Consider the following 17,379-nt stretch of genomic DNA (forward strand, 5'->3'; position numbering starts at 1 on the left):
TCACACAGGACAAAGTGTTGGATGATGTGACTTTTGTCCTGTCAATCTAACAACAGTCGGGTAACTCTACACCTCAGCAACATACACATGTGCACACACACAAACCACATGTCCAAACCTACACACTGCAATCTAACACACACACACAAAGAGAGAGAAAGTTATGTTGGAGGATCCAGTGTGTCATCGAGTCTCTCTCACGCCTCTCACTGTGATCCCTGTAATTACCTCCTCTTCCGAAAGGGAAGACAGACTCACAGACTCATGGAGCTGGGAAAAAGAGTGAGACAGATGTGCTACAGGGGGGCACAGTAATAACAAGTTTGTGTCTGCGTTATTGTGCATGTGCACATTAAGTGTGTGCTAGCGGTAAATTTGTATAATAGCTTCACAATACCAGGAAGAGCTCAACAGGCATTTGCTCGAGAAAAGATCTTTTTTTAACGTAGGCTGTACAACAGATGATTGACGACTGTCTCCTTCACAGACAAGTGAACCCTCTCATACATGATTAGACAAACTCTCTGCTCAACGGGCTGCAAAAAGGAATTGCTTAATTTGAAGGGAAGCATCTAGATGATATTACTCTGTATTTTTGTAATTTGTATATTCTGGTTCTGAGAATGTGGACATATTCAAGTTGAAGGGTTTATTGTTATGGCCTTCATATAATTTGACCTGTGACATCAGTAATATGAAACGCCTGCCCTACATACTTTATACGCAGTTTTTATCCTGAGGAAGGTAGGATGCATCAAACAGTGACTTACTGAATCATGTACACATCTCATCAGAGGAAAGAAAACTACATTTTCAAGGTGGAGTCTTGATTTACTGGGTTTCTTAAGAAACACACACACACAGCTGATTCCCCTGAGGCACATTTACAAGACAAGTATCAGTATCACTGGATTTGCTCTCCAACTCTTTGTCCGTCATGTTGCCCTCTTCTCTGTATTTATTTAGATCAATGTCTGCCATTGCATCTATTTACACTTCAGGTGTACATCGGTCTGCGATGTTTATCTTTGACTATAAACTTCAATTACAGATTAATTACTTTTCCCGCAGCACCTTTTTCACAACCTTGAAAGAAGGTGTATAAACGCTGTGGAATTGCCTTTGGATGAAACAGGTTGAGTTAGAAACAGTTTTTGTCATCATGAAGTATTTAGCCTTGTGCACTTATCTGGTGACTGCATTACACTGTGGCTTATTTTATTGCAAGTTTACTAGCAGCTGCTGCTTTTTAACGATAAGTAAGTGTTTAAGGCTGGATTTTCCCATTATGCGAACTATTTTCCAAACAATGCTATGCCTCTCTCACTCCCTGTCTTAGTTTGTGCCTCTAAATCAAAGCGCTGTCTTTCTGTGGCCCTGAGGATTGAGCCACCTCGCCTGAGCGGGGAGTCTGCCTGCTGGTGGGAAAAGCACTGCCGAGTACTTTCCCCAATAAACAAGCTTATGAAAAAAACAAAGCCGCACCAAAGCTGATTATGGATTTCTATGGGGATCGAGGGCTTTTCTTGGAGGAGCAGTTGTAATCTGTCCTAATGTTCTCTAAACAAATGGAATATTAATTCTCCTGGCACGGGGATGTGGAATAAGGAAGGGGAGGCCTCAGAGTCATAGAGAGATGGAGGCATGTAGGTCTTGGAAACGGATTACACCTAATAACAGATTTCACCAAAGATCTGACTCACGCAGAGTCACTGAATATTCAATTCACTTGTCTCATATGCATCCGTCCTTCTCTTGTGTCCTCTTACCTTCCTCGAAGCCGTCCCGGAAGGAGCCCGATCTGCTCATGGTGCGAGTCTTCTCGTCAAGCGACATGCACGAGTTTCTCAGTCGGTTGTCGCCGCAAGGGTCAAAGGGGACGTCCTGATTGGTCAGGCTGTTGTTGCGCATACCGGCGAGGTTGATCTGAGCTGCTGAGGTCGGACTGGATGCTGTGAAATTATCATATGAAATTATGTAAGTCATGTAAGGATTTACTTTTCATTATTTACGTTTTTATTTGATTTATTTTTTAGTATATAACATCTCAGAAAACCATTAAACTTGGCAATACTTAATAGAAAAAGGCAGCTAATTCTCACATTTCAGAGGCTGAAATCAGGTTATATTTGCCATTTTCATCTTAAACGATTAATCCATTAATGTTCCTAGTTTTGAACATGTTTCATTGTCTTGATTTTGTCTAAACCAGCAGAGAGAACAAATGAATTGCTTAATGACTGGAGTAAAGTAATGTAAACTAAATACGCATGGAGTGCTGGTTTTGTTGGTGTGTGCAGCGTACCAAGCTGTCCGAAGTTGAAGCGAGTACCGGAGGGGGAGGTGAGGCTGGAGCTGGGGGAGAATGGGGAGTTACTGGCTGAGTCCTGCAGCCCACTGGTGGAGTGGGAGCGCAGCCAATCACGTGCCTCCTCATGGCTTCGCAGCTGTGGCGACGGCCCGTACCTACAGGGAGTCAAAGAAAAGGTTAAAGTGGAAGCGAGGACACAAAACAGAAAAGTGTTGATTCTTCGATTTTGCAGGAAAAGTTGATCTGGATTGTGATTTGTATGACTTTTTACAATCAGTGAGGTGGCTTTTTTTTCTTTTAAGCAGCCCAGATTAGTAGCCAGGATCTAACATTGGATGAATCAGACAATGAAACCAAGAATTACAACAGCATAAACATGGACTGATTCTCAGCTGTGAGCAACAGAAACTGGTGAGAAAAAGCAGAAAAAAGAAGCCAAAGAAAATTGATTTAACCTCCCAAATCATGGCTGCGACAGCAAAACACGGTGATAGCTCTGTACGACATGCCTCTTTCACAGAAGCACAACACAACAACACATGTGCCAAGTGCCAAACAAAAAAAATTCAAAAGCATTTTTAAAAGCGTGAGCATAAGCCTCGAAGGGTGAATGTGGACGCAGGAAAAAGTAAAGACAGAAGACAATTTGGTGAACCAGTGTGCAAAAAGTGCAACATGTCCAGCAGGAAATGAGGTCAGTACCTGAGTCCCTTCTTAGGCAGAGTGTTTCTACCACAGTGTGGCCCGCTGTGGGAGAGAAACACTTCAGAGCAGGAAAGCAAAGGAAGCAAGGAGGCAAAGAAACATGTGGCTACATCTCTCAAAGACTATCTAATGCTATTTGCAACCTGCAAAGATATTTTTCCTATCGACAGTAACTCATCCTAAAGTATACACTGCAAAATCTCCAATCTTCTGGATTTTTCCAGAAAAAAGAAACAGCAGCTCGCTACACTGGAATAAAGACAAATGACACGAGTATGGAAAATCCTTGAAACAGTTTTCATTTGTTTCATCGTTTTAGCTGATTATTTCCATTATTTTCCTGTAAATAAGACTTTAGGGGCTCAGAAATAGTGAAAGAAATAAATCCTTAAGACTGAGATTTTTGCAGTTATTGGGTACATCTGCTGATATAAACTTTACCACAAGGGGGCAGTATGTAAACAGTCATAACAGACTAAAGCAGACCACTGAACAAAAACACTGAAGCTGCCAACATCCACACAGACAACCTCACGTTTACACTCTCTCATAAATTCCCATTCGTACAGGAGCTGAAGGTCCTAAAAATAACCACGAACTACCACACAGAGCGACACACTTCCACACACAAACCAAGAAATACAACAAGCTACCACACAAAGCTTCTCTCTGTGCTTCTCTGTGATGCTCTCTGTGTGGCAGCAGGTGGTGGTTTAGTAGGAACCTCCACAGCTGTTGCAACAGGAGCCTAAAACTGCACACAGGTGCATTTACCTGTCCTGCTTCCGAGGTAGCGTGTTTCGGCTGAATATTGGGCTAGCCGAGGGGGAGGAGAGGGGACTGATGGGAGACAGGGAGGAAAACGCACAACAGACACAGAGAAAGAAGTTTTAGAGAATAAAGTAGATGAAGAAATTCGTCAGAACAGAGGTCAACTGAGAGATTCTTCACCAATGAAGTTAATGAGAAACCACAGTGAGAAAGGGTGATGTCATGGCCTCAAAGCTTTGACTTGAAATGCTATTAAGTTTCCTCCGAGACATTCCTGCCACATTACACAGTGAACCTGTCAGGACAGAATCCGCAACAATGACCACAATAACTGCATAATGGACTGAGGACGCCATGGGATTTTGTTTCTCAGCCAGAGCGCAGACAGAACGGCAAACACGATGCGACACCTTCTTTGTGCATCATCATGAAGCTGGATTCTTTAAAATGAACTAACGTCTGAACTGGGCAGGATTTTAACCTGGTCGGTGATGGAGGAATTGTTTCGATATTTTAGTAAAGTTAGTCATGCAATCAAAAGTTTACTTTCCTAAAAGTACTTACATTTTGGCAAGTATGGAAGTATGACCCCTTTCAAAGCATTATATCACACATATAATACTGCATTATTATTACAGATGCATTTAAGTGTAAGCAGCATTTTAATGTGTTTGCTGGGTGAAGTGAAGCTAATCTTATTTAATGCTACAAACTGTTGGGTTATTTAATCTGTAACAACAAGGTTATAGACAATAGAGCTTTAAGAAGCAGACTTTTACTTTTAAAGCAGAAACACTGTTGTAAATACAAAACCCAGGTCTGTAATGTAGGTGCTATCTTAAAAAAAAACTCATTACACCATAACAATGTTGTGTCTTGAAAACCTGTATGTTGAATGTATGCAATGCTGTGATCCTACCCTCTCACTCGCTGTTACAGAGACACAATTCACCCTGTTACATGACACTGTACCATCAAAATTAGTTTGAAGCTGTTATTTACAGGTAAAAAAAAAGTTACATATGGTTGCTTTATTACTCAAGTAAGACCAAGTTGTAATAAACTAGCGTTAAACTTAGAAAATACACTCACACGTCTGTTAATTAGTTCATGCAACTTTCATAAAGTCACGTTAATCCGTTAGTCACACTAATTAACAGATTTTATGTAAATACCTGGGAAACAACCTCATATACCACACTGATGAAGATGAGAATTTAAAATAAAAAGGTTTAGGTTTCCCCTCTTTTGCATGTCCTCACCTCTCAGACATGCCGGTCTTGACACTGCCGGTGCGGCCCAGAGCGGACAGGGTGTCCTCCCTGTGGGTCCCATGACCCGCGCTGCCCAGGCTCATGTCGATGGACTCACTGCTGGTGTGCATGCTGCTGACGGAGGGGTACCCCATGCTGCTAGCCCCGCCGTGACCGCCCAGCGTGCTCTCCCTGCTCTGGGCAGAGGAGCTGCTGAAGGTGGTGCCCCACGTCAAGCTGTTGGAGGGGCCGGTAGAGGAGTAGACTGAGCCAGGACTGGAGGCCTGTGGAGGGACAGAGAGGACATTATTGTTTTTGAAAGCAGTGGCAGTCTGTGTATTCTAGTGCTTGGGAAGTTATAAGGAAAAGTACAGGTTTTTAAGGTACAAATTTGCTGCTTTTGTCTGTTTTATATAATTGTAGATGGAATATATTTAGTTTATGGACTGTTGGTCAGACAACACAAGCTAAAGACTTTATCTTGGGATCTTGGAAATTGTGATTTTTTAAAAATGTTTTCTGACTTCTGAAGATAAATGTCAATATAATTGATAAAAAAACAGTTGCTATTCTGATGTACTTTTCACGTTTATCTGATGGCCTTTATGCTTTAAGATAACTGACTTTTTAAACTTTTGAACCTTTGCTTACTGTTTGTGAACACTGCTGAAAAACAATGCCCGCTGTGTCACTGTATGATTAAGAACTTGTCTGATAAATTCATATGAATCATGTGAGAAGGTGATGCAGAGTTCGTGTCTGAGCATGCTCACTTGTTTCTGCTTTGCTACAATATGTAGCCTACAGTTAGTCGAACAAGTACCTACACTGCCCGGCTGAACATCCAGTGAACACACTCATTAGCTGTCTGAGGAATTCATCAGATTTGTGGCATTAGTCAGATGAGAACAAAATCATCCTTGAGTCTCTGCCAAAGCCTTGTCACAAAAACAAACTCAACACATACGTATACACTTAGTCATCTTTGAGCTTTAAGGTACAGTCATTCCTAATCTTAAACCCAACTGTAAAATAAAGTACATAAAGGTGTTATCTCATGCATCTTTTTCCCTCCTTGATTTAATCTATAATGCAAGGAGGCTGCACTGACGAGGGTTCACTCTGTGTCTGAGTGTCCACTTGCCAAAGAGACATCATTTTGTTATGGTCATCACCTTTTAAATTGATAAGAGTTAATGTATATCCAGCACTAATGGAGTAGAATGATCATTTGGATTCATGTCTCTGGCCACTTGATGAATATAAGTCAAACATTCACTCTCACATTCAGCTCTGTTTTTGATCTCCACCTACCCCTGAAGGAAATATTCAACTCTTTAGCTGGTAAATGCTCCAATCTGTTCACCCACAAGGTGGTGACTGTCTGCTGTTTGTTGCTGGGCAGGTAGGTGCACAGTGGGTTATTAGAGCTGTTCGGCTGAAAACAGATGCCTGCTGCAGCCAAAGGCAACACAGAGATTGGTGAAACAATTAAGTTGTGGGCCAGACAGCTAAACAATGAAGCTGAAACTCACTGTTAAGTTCCATAAAGCTCTCTGTAAGTTCACCACTACAGTCCTTGTAACGTTGTCACACTGTCCCAACTTTGTCATTTGATACACTAAAACATATTGATTATACCTTCTCTAAGGAATAATTTATTACAATGATTTCTGAGGAGGACATTAATGTCTTTCAAAATTTCATGGTGATTACTACTATAGTTGTGGAGATATTTCTGTCTGGACTAGACCAAACTCAAATGCAACCAAAGAAAAAAAAAAACTACAAAACTTCCTTCTTTTCAGAGAAAGAGTTGCAGTTAGAGAATGTGTCCAGCTAAAAATAGCAGCGTAACTAATGAATAAGTGGTTGTTTCTGTGACACAGTTCATACAATGAACCAGACTACTTCAGTGTTTTCAAAGAAAACATATTTCATTTTGAAGATCTGTGAACCTAAAAGCCCAAGAATACACACAAGAAAAATCATTTTTACATGTTCCACATTATGTATGTTGAAGCGTTATCACACGAGTGCCGTCACTCACTGGAGTGTGTGGTTACTTGAGAATCACAGACATTAATTCTCCAGGGGCTGCTGGATGATTTTGATATCTCTGCTCTTATTTTTTAAAGAGTTAGCTGACTAATCAATTATCTATTCTCTTATATTATATGTTCTAGCTCACCTGCTCACTGCCGAGCGTCCCTATTCCTGATCCATGCACTCTGCCTCCGAACAGGGGGCTGCTGGTCTCGCTGTCCCCGCCTCCCAGCCCTCCGTCAGGGGACTCCAGCACCGTGGCCACATGGTTCATGGTGGCGTGGGGGTTAGAGATAACAGTGGAATTCTTCATGTTTTCAGCCGTGGTGACAGGAGCCTGTTTACTGGGCTTCCCACCAAACAACCTATGGAAAATCAGCGAGGGTGAGAACTCATAAAAGAGCCAAAATAAAGCAAATGATATTTCCCAATATCCATCCAATTAAAATATCTCAAAATCTGTAATTTTGACAAATCATATCTATCAATAAAGGGAGCACTGTGTTAGAGGAAGAAGCATTCAAAAGATATTTGAATGTCTGTATAAAGGAGACCATGTTATATACTTTAACATTGTTTTTAAATAACTATCTTTGCAGGTGATGAAGTTGCTTGAGGCTTTTTAGTGTATAAATGTAAATTAAACCTGATGCTGGCACAAATACAAATGTCATGGGGTAAGTGATCATTAAGATTCATCCCCCAGGGACTATGAATATAAACAGCAAATTTAACAAAAAATTTCATGTAAATATTCATGGCTGTTCTAGACCAAAGTGTGGAGCGGGGAGGCAGGCTGACTGAGTTTACCATCTTTTAGGCCCCACCGCTAATAACAGGTTAAAAACACAATTATTCTTTACTTTCTGTGTAACAAGAATAAAATCAAGAGGGCCTGCAGCCAGAAAAGGTAGAGACAGTGCACAGATCTGAGTCAAGGCCAACACACACACACGCGCACACACGCAGACACAGACACACACACACACACACACACACACACACACACACACACACACACACACACACACACACACACACACACACACACACACACAGAACTCTCTCCTGGTTCTCTGCTAATCCTGGGTTACAGTTAAATGGCAGGCTGTGATGAGTGGAGCCGCGGTGGGCGATAATGGCAGCACACAGCCTCTTTGAAGAGTTATCATTCCCTCACATTAATGAGGGCAGAGCGCTGAGGTAAGACTCCCATTAGCCACCGCACCACACCCTCCCCATTCACCCTCCCCCCTGCAACGCCAAGGCTGAGGCTTGGCAGCTGATCAGCCCAGCTCAAGGCCTGCCTTTCACAATGGCCTGATTTAACCCCACTGAGCTTATGTGTGTGTATGAAACAAGCCCACACGTGTGATTCTTACTCACCACTGTTTATCATTTACTGTGAGCTCATGATTACTGTCTTTTAAATGTTCTGTGTATGTGTGTGTGTGTGTGTGAGAGAGAACTGCTGTATGCAGGTAAATTTAAGCCTGTAGAAAAGGGCCCCACTCAGTATGGCTCATCACTTAGCTGTTAGCCGTCTCTATGTCTACAGGACTACTGAGGATACAAATAATGCTTTGTAGTAGTGTGTGTGTGATCACCTGCGCAGTGTAGGTGAAGAAACCTGCTGTCTTCCTGTCAGAGGAACAGTCGCTGCTCCTCCGCCCTGCATCACGACTCCGCTCCTGAGGTTGTCGATCTCAGAGACGCCCTTTTCCCGATCCGTCTGATTGGCCATCAGGCCTCCTGCGCCGTTGGACTTTGTGATGCTCAGTGAGTTTTTCCCGTGAGACGTGACAGAGAGCACGGCGGCCTCGATGCTGCTGGTGGAAGAACGGTTTCCGTTGCGGGCGGCTGCTCCTGAGCGACTAGGTCTCGGCAGACTGCGGTACTGCAGCGTTGAGCGGGCGCTCATGGGGAGGAAGCCGTCATCATGGTGACCCATCGCTGATCCACCATCCTGCCCACCAGCCTTCAGCCCTCCAGCAAGTGAGCGAGCCCCAGATTTGGGCATCTTCCCCAGAGTGGCTGAGCCACTTGTGATGGTGGCGCCACTGGCAGTAACCATGGTTACCATTCCCTGCTTCTTGAAGCCAAAAGTGCTGGTAGGGGTGCGTGAGGTGAGCGTATGTGTCTGAGAGTGGGGGTCTGAAACAGTGTGGGTGAGGGCGTTTGTGGTCCCTGTGCGGCTGGTGGGGATCGATTGTTTCTTTGCCTCATCACTGCTGCTGCGCCCTGTGTCTGAGGGCGAACGGTGGAGACCGTTTGATCGAGGAGACAGACGACCCTTTTCTGACACCTTCACGTCATCTGTTTTACCTGCAGGACAAACAGAACGAGGCATCAGAGGGGAGGAGGATAAAGAAAGACTTGCAGAATGTAACTGCATCAGCAAGGATCAAGACATGCCACTTGCATATTTAAGTATTTTTAAGTATGATTATTCAATTTTATTTTATTTATTATTTAATTGTATTTATCACTTGTTCATTCATTTATTTATTTTTTGAATGTATTTGTTGCTTTTTTCTATTATTGGTGGTCAACGTCTGTGTTACCTGAACTGTGGCTCTTGAGGCCAACAGAGCCTGCGGAGCCTGTGCTACTGGTGCTCTTAGTCCTGGGGGACGTCACCCCCACCTGAGCGCTCATGCCTCTCCTCCAAGAGCCAGTGTGGGACACCGAGGAGGTCTTCCTGCCTGAGCTGCCCTTGTCCGACTCATCAGACATGTCGGAGGGGTTCCGGCGGCCCCACTTGGAGCCCGACTCCATCCTGACCCCGCTGTCTGACCCGCCGTCTGGCCTCTTCACCTCGTCTCCTGACCAGGCCTGTTGCAACACTGTGGAGGCCGAGTGCTTCTCTGCATCCGTCACAGGCTGGGAACACACACACACACACACACACACACACACACACACACACACACACACACACACACACACATAGTAGGTCAGATTTATTACTCCTGAATCTTTTATGAGATGTTGCCTAGTGCCTCTTTAAAGCACTCCATTTTATGACCACAACCATCATGCTGTGTAATCCGGCCAGCATCCACACTAGCATCACCTGTGCAGCTTGTAAGGAGCCATTTGAACACATTGGAGCTCGGAAAATTGTTTTAAATAAAAGTATGATTTAGCAAGTTCACCATAGCCTTTATTTTTCTATCAGTACAGCACAGTTGTTTGAGGGATGATTGCTGCTTTCAGAGTTGATTCTGCAGCTGCAGCAACAGTCCAGCCGATGTGTGTTATCACCAGCAGACAGATGAGGCAGACTTAATCAACCTGCACTGTGTCAGGCTGCTGTATTGAAAGAAAGGCTCCTTTGTGCCCTCCTTTGTTTTTTCTCGAGCAGTAATGGACACACGTCACATGCTGACTGGTTCTACATCAGCCACAATACGGTGTGCGTGACATACACGTGAGTCAGCTGACAATATTATCGTCTCACCGATCGTTTTCCTGGACCATAGTGGCTCTTAATCAGTGTTTAATGGTTTGAGGCCAGTGTCAACATCAGCTTTAGCTTTGTGAGTTCACAGCTGTGCCACTCAGACATTCTTCTCTGAATGCAGAGGAATGCTGGGAAAGACTGGACTTAGGGAAACAAGGCCAAGTGGGAGAATATGTTTGCACCACTTTACCACATCTCGTTTACAATTCTTCAACAATGAAAAAGTTGCTTTTCTTGGAAAAATGGTGAAGAGTTGAACATTTTTTTGCATTTCAATGTGATGTTTAAAAATCCATTGGCTTTAACTTTTCTAAAACATTATTGTACATCACCGACATGCTCTCACTTCAACTCCTCTAATACAGATGTATAGCACTTTGTGAACCTTGTTTGAGAAAGGTGCTATATAAATAAAGTGTATTATTATTGTGTTATTATTACCTGTGTGCTGAGGCCCTTGCGCTGTGCAGCAGGCGTGTTGGCGTAGGAGGAGATGGAGGAGCTTGTGTTGATGTCATCTGTGTCGATGTTGTCGCTAATGCCACTGCTCACAGAGCTGCTGTCATCCCAGCTGGACACACAGACACACACAGCAGAGGACAGAGAGAGACTCACTTTAATACTCTTCAAACAATTAATCTTCCAGAGGGGAGAGGATGGGGGAGTCCACTTGGCTCTTGTTAGTTGGCAGCTCTTTGGGAACATGTTTTATTCCTCTTTGAAGACAGACACTAAATTCACCGAGCAGACAGTCAGTAGAGCCTGGAGACACAGCAGGGAGGTGCGATGCTGATTATAACAACAACAACACAACACTGCTCTGCATCAGTCCGACGAACAAGATGCTTTTCGGAGCTGCAGTGAGATTTCCATTTGAGCAAATGATGCATGCGTCTACATGTAAAAAATAATCTGTACACTTAATTTAACAAGGACAGCAAGTGTGAAGTTCTGTGTAGAGATGTGATAAATGCATGCCTTTAAATGAAAAGACAAGAAAAACTTGATCTATTAACTGCAGTGGAAATAAAAAGATAAATACAAAGATGGATACAAAGCGTGTCTGACTGCCTGGTGGTTCCCTTCCTTTATTCTCCATCTAAACTGGCTCCAACTTGAGTACGCATACACACATACACACAAACCGGCTGAAAGGGGTTGTCTATCATATGAACAAAAGCTTGTCGGAGGGGTGACATCATGGTGTGTGTGTGTGTGTGTGTGTGTGTGTGTGTGTGTGTGTGTGTGTGTGTGTGTGTGTGTGAGTTGTTCAAACAGACCCATCTAAGCAGAGCAAACACGCCGGGAGTTAATGCAGGATATTTGTAAATATGTGTGTGTGTTTGTGTGTGTGTGTGTGTGTGTGTATTCGCTGGGAGTCTGTGGGGGACAGGAAGCTCGGCCAGTTGGCAAACATCACTCTGAAAGGACCAGAGGGAGGCTGATGGTGACGGCCAGTGCAGGGTTGGCTGCACCAGTGGACACACACAAACACACACACACACACACACACACACACACACACACACACACAGAGCTGGTGTTGTCAAACTATCCGTACATCCGTTCAGTTCAGACTAATGATACATTAAAACCAGTCCAGAAGTCTTTTGTATGACAGCAGTGAAACACACACGCGTACAATAATCACAAATAACCGCCAACAGTGTATGAACACACAGGGCTTGAATGAGCTGTACGGTATCACAACTTCTTGTCTCTTTAGTTGACACAATGACCATTTCTCTTACTTTCTTAACACATCAACCACTCCTGCAGTCACAGCTTATTTTCATTATCGATTATTAAGCTGTTGATTTTGTTGTGCCAATAATTTGATTAACTGTTTAGTCTGTTCATAAAATACCCATCATGAGTTCTCAGAACCAAACATGACATGTTCAAATTGTTAAAGACAGCTTTAGATCCAAAACTACTCACGATGACAACTAAACTGCTAAACTTGTAGGTCCAAACAAAAGATACTCTGCGACAAAATGAAAAAAGAAGCAAGAATAAAGCAACAAATACTCATATTTGAGCAGCAGGAACCAGACATATTTGACATTTTTGCTTCATAAATGACTTAAACAACTGATTGATTAGCAAAATCATTGTGACTTAACAAATCAACGTGTTACCAAGTAATCAATGCATCCTACATAAAATGTATACTTCTGTTTTTTAACTGAACAAAATAAACCAAACTTCTAGAAAGAATAGCGTTAAATATTGAAGTATGACAGGCTACCATACAAAGATTTGTTGCCCAAATCAAATTCAGTCTAAAATTGGCGGTTTCCAAAAAATGAGGAAAAATCTCAGACTCAATTGTTGATACTTTGACATAAACTGTATTGACACGCGAAGATACAGAAACATTTCATTTTGCACCCAGAAAAAGTGCTGAGGGTTGATTTCCAGCTTCCATTTATCATTCACCTGTGAATTCAAATTTTTAGACAAGCAGGACAGCAAATCAATGCAGTGCTGTTCAGTAGCCAACCTGAAAGTCCTGAACTTTTCCCACCGCCAACACGAACACAACATCATAATTATGGCTTAAAAAAACCAAACAAAAACAAAGACCGTCCAATGGCTCAAATCCCAGATTCAGATCACCACCAAAATCTAATCAACTGGTCCTCAGCAGACTTCAAGCCAAATACATCTGCTGCTTTGTGAACAAACCTTGCAAACAATCTGACAAACGGAGACAGAGGGAGACCACTACTTCCTTCTGGATTTACCAGCAGAATAAATCAAACGGCAGCGGAGCGGAGACACAGTTTCAGAGTTGAAAGCATCCGTGGAGCAGACGAGCCGAGAGGTGCTGAGAGATTTAGAGTGACCACAACCGTCTCAACTCGTCCATACAGCCACAGGGGAAAGTACACCCCCCAAAACACACACACACACACACATACATACACACACAAATGCACAGAAATAAAATAAAGACATGTGGACAGCCATGAAGAAACAGACGTGTACAAACCCACAAAGTTCTCGCTTCCTGAACTCGGACTAAACCAGTCATCATTACTACAATAGCCAAAGTTCACTGACACACTTGCACACACTACACACACACACACACACACGCACGCACACACACAAATATGCATCTACCTGGTCAGGGTGCCTGGGTTGCCGTGGGAACCAGAGCGCTGAGGGAAAATGCCAAGCTGGACAGAGAGCTTCATGACTTCATGCCGCTGAGAGAGTTCACTCAGCCAAATGTCTCTCCCTCTCTCTCTGTCTGCCTCCCTCTCTCTGAGCTCTCTCAATGTCTCTCGCCCTCTCTCTCGCCCTGGCAGCGTTCCTAGATTGAGCTCCTTTGTCGCTCGCTGCACTGATGCTTCATCCCTCGGGCACTGTTGGTCTCTCTCTGGACTAACTGAGAGAGAAACTAGGGGGGGAGAGAGGAGGGAAGGACCTGCCCTGCCGCTGGTAACATGAGCCTCCCCCGGGACTGTTAACCACTTCACTGCTGCAGCCTTGCCACTAATAGAGCACACTGAGACACACACAAACACACCCCGAGCCCTATATAAGCCACTTCAGCCTTAGAAGAATCAAATGGCAACACAAGTCAAAGCCACATGATCACAGACAAACTCTCTGAAACTGAAGGACAATCCTCACCCCACTGCTGCTTTCCTGTGTGTTTCCCGGCCACGGTTTATGTGTATGTGTGTCTGTGTGTACAAGACTGCAATTTCCCAGACAGATCCACCCTGACTAGCTGACAAGCCAGTGCTAATTAGAGATCAGGCCAAGTGGCGTGGCCCTGCCCACAGCCTCCTGCTGGCAAAGCTACCCGCCAGTTAACAACCACCAAGCCCTTGACGGCCAATCACAGGAGACGGAGGCCTTAACTGCGGGCTGCCCCCGGGAGGAAGTGGTGCCAAACGCAGGCTGACAAGGCCGAAAACTAATAGATCATCACACTGAGGGAAAGCTTCTTACTCTTCATCTTAAAGGCTCAGTTCAGCCAAATCACAAAAAACAGATTTTCTCAGTGGCCTCCTGCAGACTCTGGCTATTTGGACAGTTTGGGGATTTTCAAATTTCTGCCTCCGATGGGATCTTATTTCTGGTGCTCACTGCAATGAAAAATGTAATGTTTGTACTAGTGTATAATCACCTGAAGCTAACAACACAGGCAAGGGGTACAGTATTCACTAGATGCCCCTTAATCCTACACACTGGACCTTTAATACTTTGTGAGCAAGCCTTTCATTTACCAAGATGACATAAGACTTAATTCTCTCACTTGCTGATGAGACTTAAGGGCCTGAAACAGTCAGAAAGGACAGTGGTGGAAAAGAAAAAGTGACTGAAACAAGACATTCCACAGAGGAACTTCGTCCCTCGCCGGGTCCCTTTAGAAAGCTTTCTGCTTTCCCAAAGGGGTCAGAGTTCAGAGGCCAAACCTCCAAAGCTTCCTTAAAGAGAGGAGCAGAGTGGGGGAGGCAAAGGGACCAATGAATAAAAAGGCTATCTTGTGGGTCAGCCAATAGGAGTGTCTGAAAGTGTCCTGAGAAAAAGGCTGTGGTTGTGTTTGTTTAACTTTTCTCGTGCGTGTCCCTCGGGACTGTGGTCGGTCCATGGGTTGGTTGGCCCGGCAGTACTGTAACCCCCCTGCTGAAAAACCCAGTCCGACTCTGGCACATGCACACAGGATCTGTGCCGCAGAAATATACACACAGACATGCGGCCACAACAGAGCTGTGAAGCAGAAGTAAGGGGATTTCCTGTGTTTGAGGGGCGACTACTGGTCCTCACACTGCAGCTGGACCATATCACCCCAGATCTCTGTCTACGTCCAGACAGACAGACAGTCAGACAGACAGACAGGGGTAGGAAGACTGGCTCTCTGACTTACAGCGCTCAGGGATTGGGACATCGTGGACGAATTGAAAGTTGAGGACACAACATCATTCATCCCAAACATATCAGCACCATCAGAGACATGCAAAACATGTTTATTCTAATCAGGAAATATAGTCTGCGTGTCACAACAGGAAAAACAAGTTTTTCTTCATATGCCATGATACAACATGACTGTTCAAAACCATTTTCAGTCAAATCAGATCTTGACGATGAGGGCTTGATATAGTTTGAACTGTTTGTATACATGTGCAGATACAAAACCTGTTTTTCAGTGCTGCAGTTGAGTGTGAGAAACAGAATGCTACAAGTTCATAAATGAAAAAAGAAAATATAAGGCTTCTTGTAGTGACAATATAAAGTCAAAAAGGAACATATGGCAACAGATGTTTCTCTCAGGTTCTGGACAGTTATTTTGAGAACCATTAGGGTTTTCACATCAGTATCTGTACTTGCAGCTGCTCTTTGCCTCAGGGAGTAGAACATTTTATTTCAGTGTTTGAACGTGTAATAATACAGGCAGGATCCTGCCTATTTAGATCTGAGGTATATGATCACAGGCGTCTTTATCACCTGTACAGGATTAATTAAATGTCTTGTTTATGATATACTGTAATTTGTTGAATATCCACAAAGGAAAAATATGTAAATCTAGACGTAAGAAGCAGTGTTATTGATTCTAAACACACAACAACATTTAAATGTGATTGTTAATCAAAAGATCTACTCATTTTTTTTGTATTTTGTTAGAAGTTTCAATAGTCAGCACTAAATGGGCAAAGTGTGAAGGTGCAGGAAGCAGTGAAGGGGCCGCCGGGACGGGACCCGGCACATTCCAGGCCGGAGACCAGGAGCCGTGTGGTACGAAAATGACACAGCTGTCCCTGCACTGACAAGAAATGACAGGACTGGACCGGACAACACACTCTGGAATGTCCCTCTCTCTCTCTCTCTCTCTCTCTCTGGCTCTCTCTCTCCCGTGTCTGGTCCCATTGTCTCCTGTCTTGGGAAAACATTTACTATCTGCACTCAGAGAATTTATCAAAGCATTTAGATCCCTCTGGCTGCCTCTCTTTCACACAGATTTCCTTTGGCTCGTCTCTTTCTCTCTCGCTCTCTATTTGATGTGTAAACACACACTCCCTTGGATTCGACCGACTGACCCGGATCCACGGCAAAAACACAGTGAAACTGTTCACACATGCGACACGCATGACTGAACGCAGGCACACGACTCCACAGCGCTGCACTGACTCATGCAGCGAAAAGCTAAATTTAAAGGACTGCTGGGACAAACGTGGAATTTCTCACATGCGTGCAGACACACTACTTAAACACACAGAACACACAAACCAACATATTGTCGCCTCAATGCTAGAACGAAACATAATGCTGCAAGTCCTGTCTCTGCCCATGTGGTCTACAAAATTGGTTCAGGGGGTTCCTTGTGGCCAAATAATAAAAATATTGAGGTGCAGGTACCACATGAAGGCACACTTCACTTCTCCGTTTTTACGCTCATCTGGTCTGAAATCTTCTTTAAAAGTGTCTCCAGATGACGGATGATGATCCTCTCAGGAAATAAAACTTTTAAGCAGTTTCCTCTGTTAATATTCAGCCACCTGTTTTTTGGTTTTTTTTTGCTATTTGATGTGTTCGTCCGCAGATGCCTTCAGTTCCTTCTCCAACTGAGCTTAATTTTTAGTCACGCAATGAAAAATATTTATTAAATACATATTTTTTATATTTGCTTATATACTACAGAACACTCTTTAATATCATTAAACTGCACAATTTGAAACACAGAAACAACAAGCTGATTGATTAATAACAGAAATGGGATGGTAACAGACGGTGAGGGCAGTCATTAAGATATTAGCCTATTCAACGCCAAATTACAGCTCAAACCCACAGAACTGACTATAGCCAGC

At 43.6% G+C, this 17,379-nt stretch overlaps 1 protein-coding gene across 8 annotated transcripts in view; it reads right to left on the reverse strand.

The window, feature by feature from the left end:
* Positions 1-17,379, reverse strand: part of nav2a (neuron navigator 2a) — a 220,004-nt gene that overhangs the window by 18,226 nt on the left and 184,399 nt on the right. For 6 of the 8 annotated variants that reach the window (XM_084354889.1, XM_084354887.1, XM_084354883.1 and 3 more), the window contains 9 exons: positions 10,994-11,123; positions 9,651-9,969; positions 8,694-9,411; positions 7,232-7,451; positions 5,050-5,324; positions 3,791-3,856; positions 3,014-3,058; positions 2,306-2,466; positions 1,770-1,952 (listed from right to left, as the gene is read on the reverse strand). In XM_084354889.1, coding sequence (XP_084211015.1) covers positions 1,770-1,952; positions 2,306-2,466; positions 3,014-3,058; positions 3,791-3,856; positions 5,050-5,324; positions 7,232-7,451; positions 8,694-9,411; positions 9,651-9,969; positions 10,994-11,123 — 2,117 coding nt within the window. The remainder of the gene's footprint in view (positions 1-1,769; positions 1,953-2,305; positions 2,467-3,013; positions 3,059-3,790; positions 3,857-5,049; positions 5,325-7,231; positions 7,452-8,693; positions 9,412-9,650; positions 9,970-10,993; positions 11,124-17,379) is intronic. The other 2 variants (XM_084354885.1, XM_084354886.1) reach the window with 2 other exon arrangements.

This window comes from Pagrus pagrus (assembly GCF_965226575.1).
Source record: "Pagrus pagrus genome assembly, chromosome: 1".
NCBI lineage: Eukaryota > Metazoa > Chordata > Actinopteri > Spariformes > Sparidae > Pagrus > Pagrus pagrus.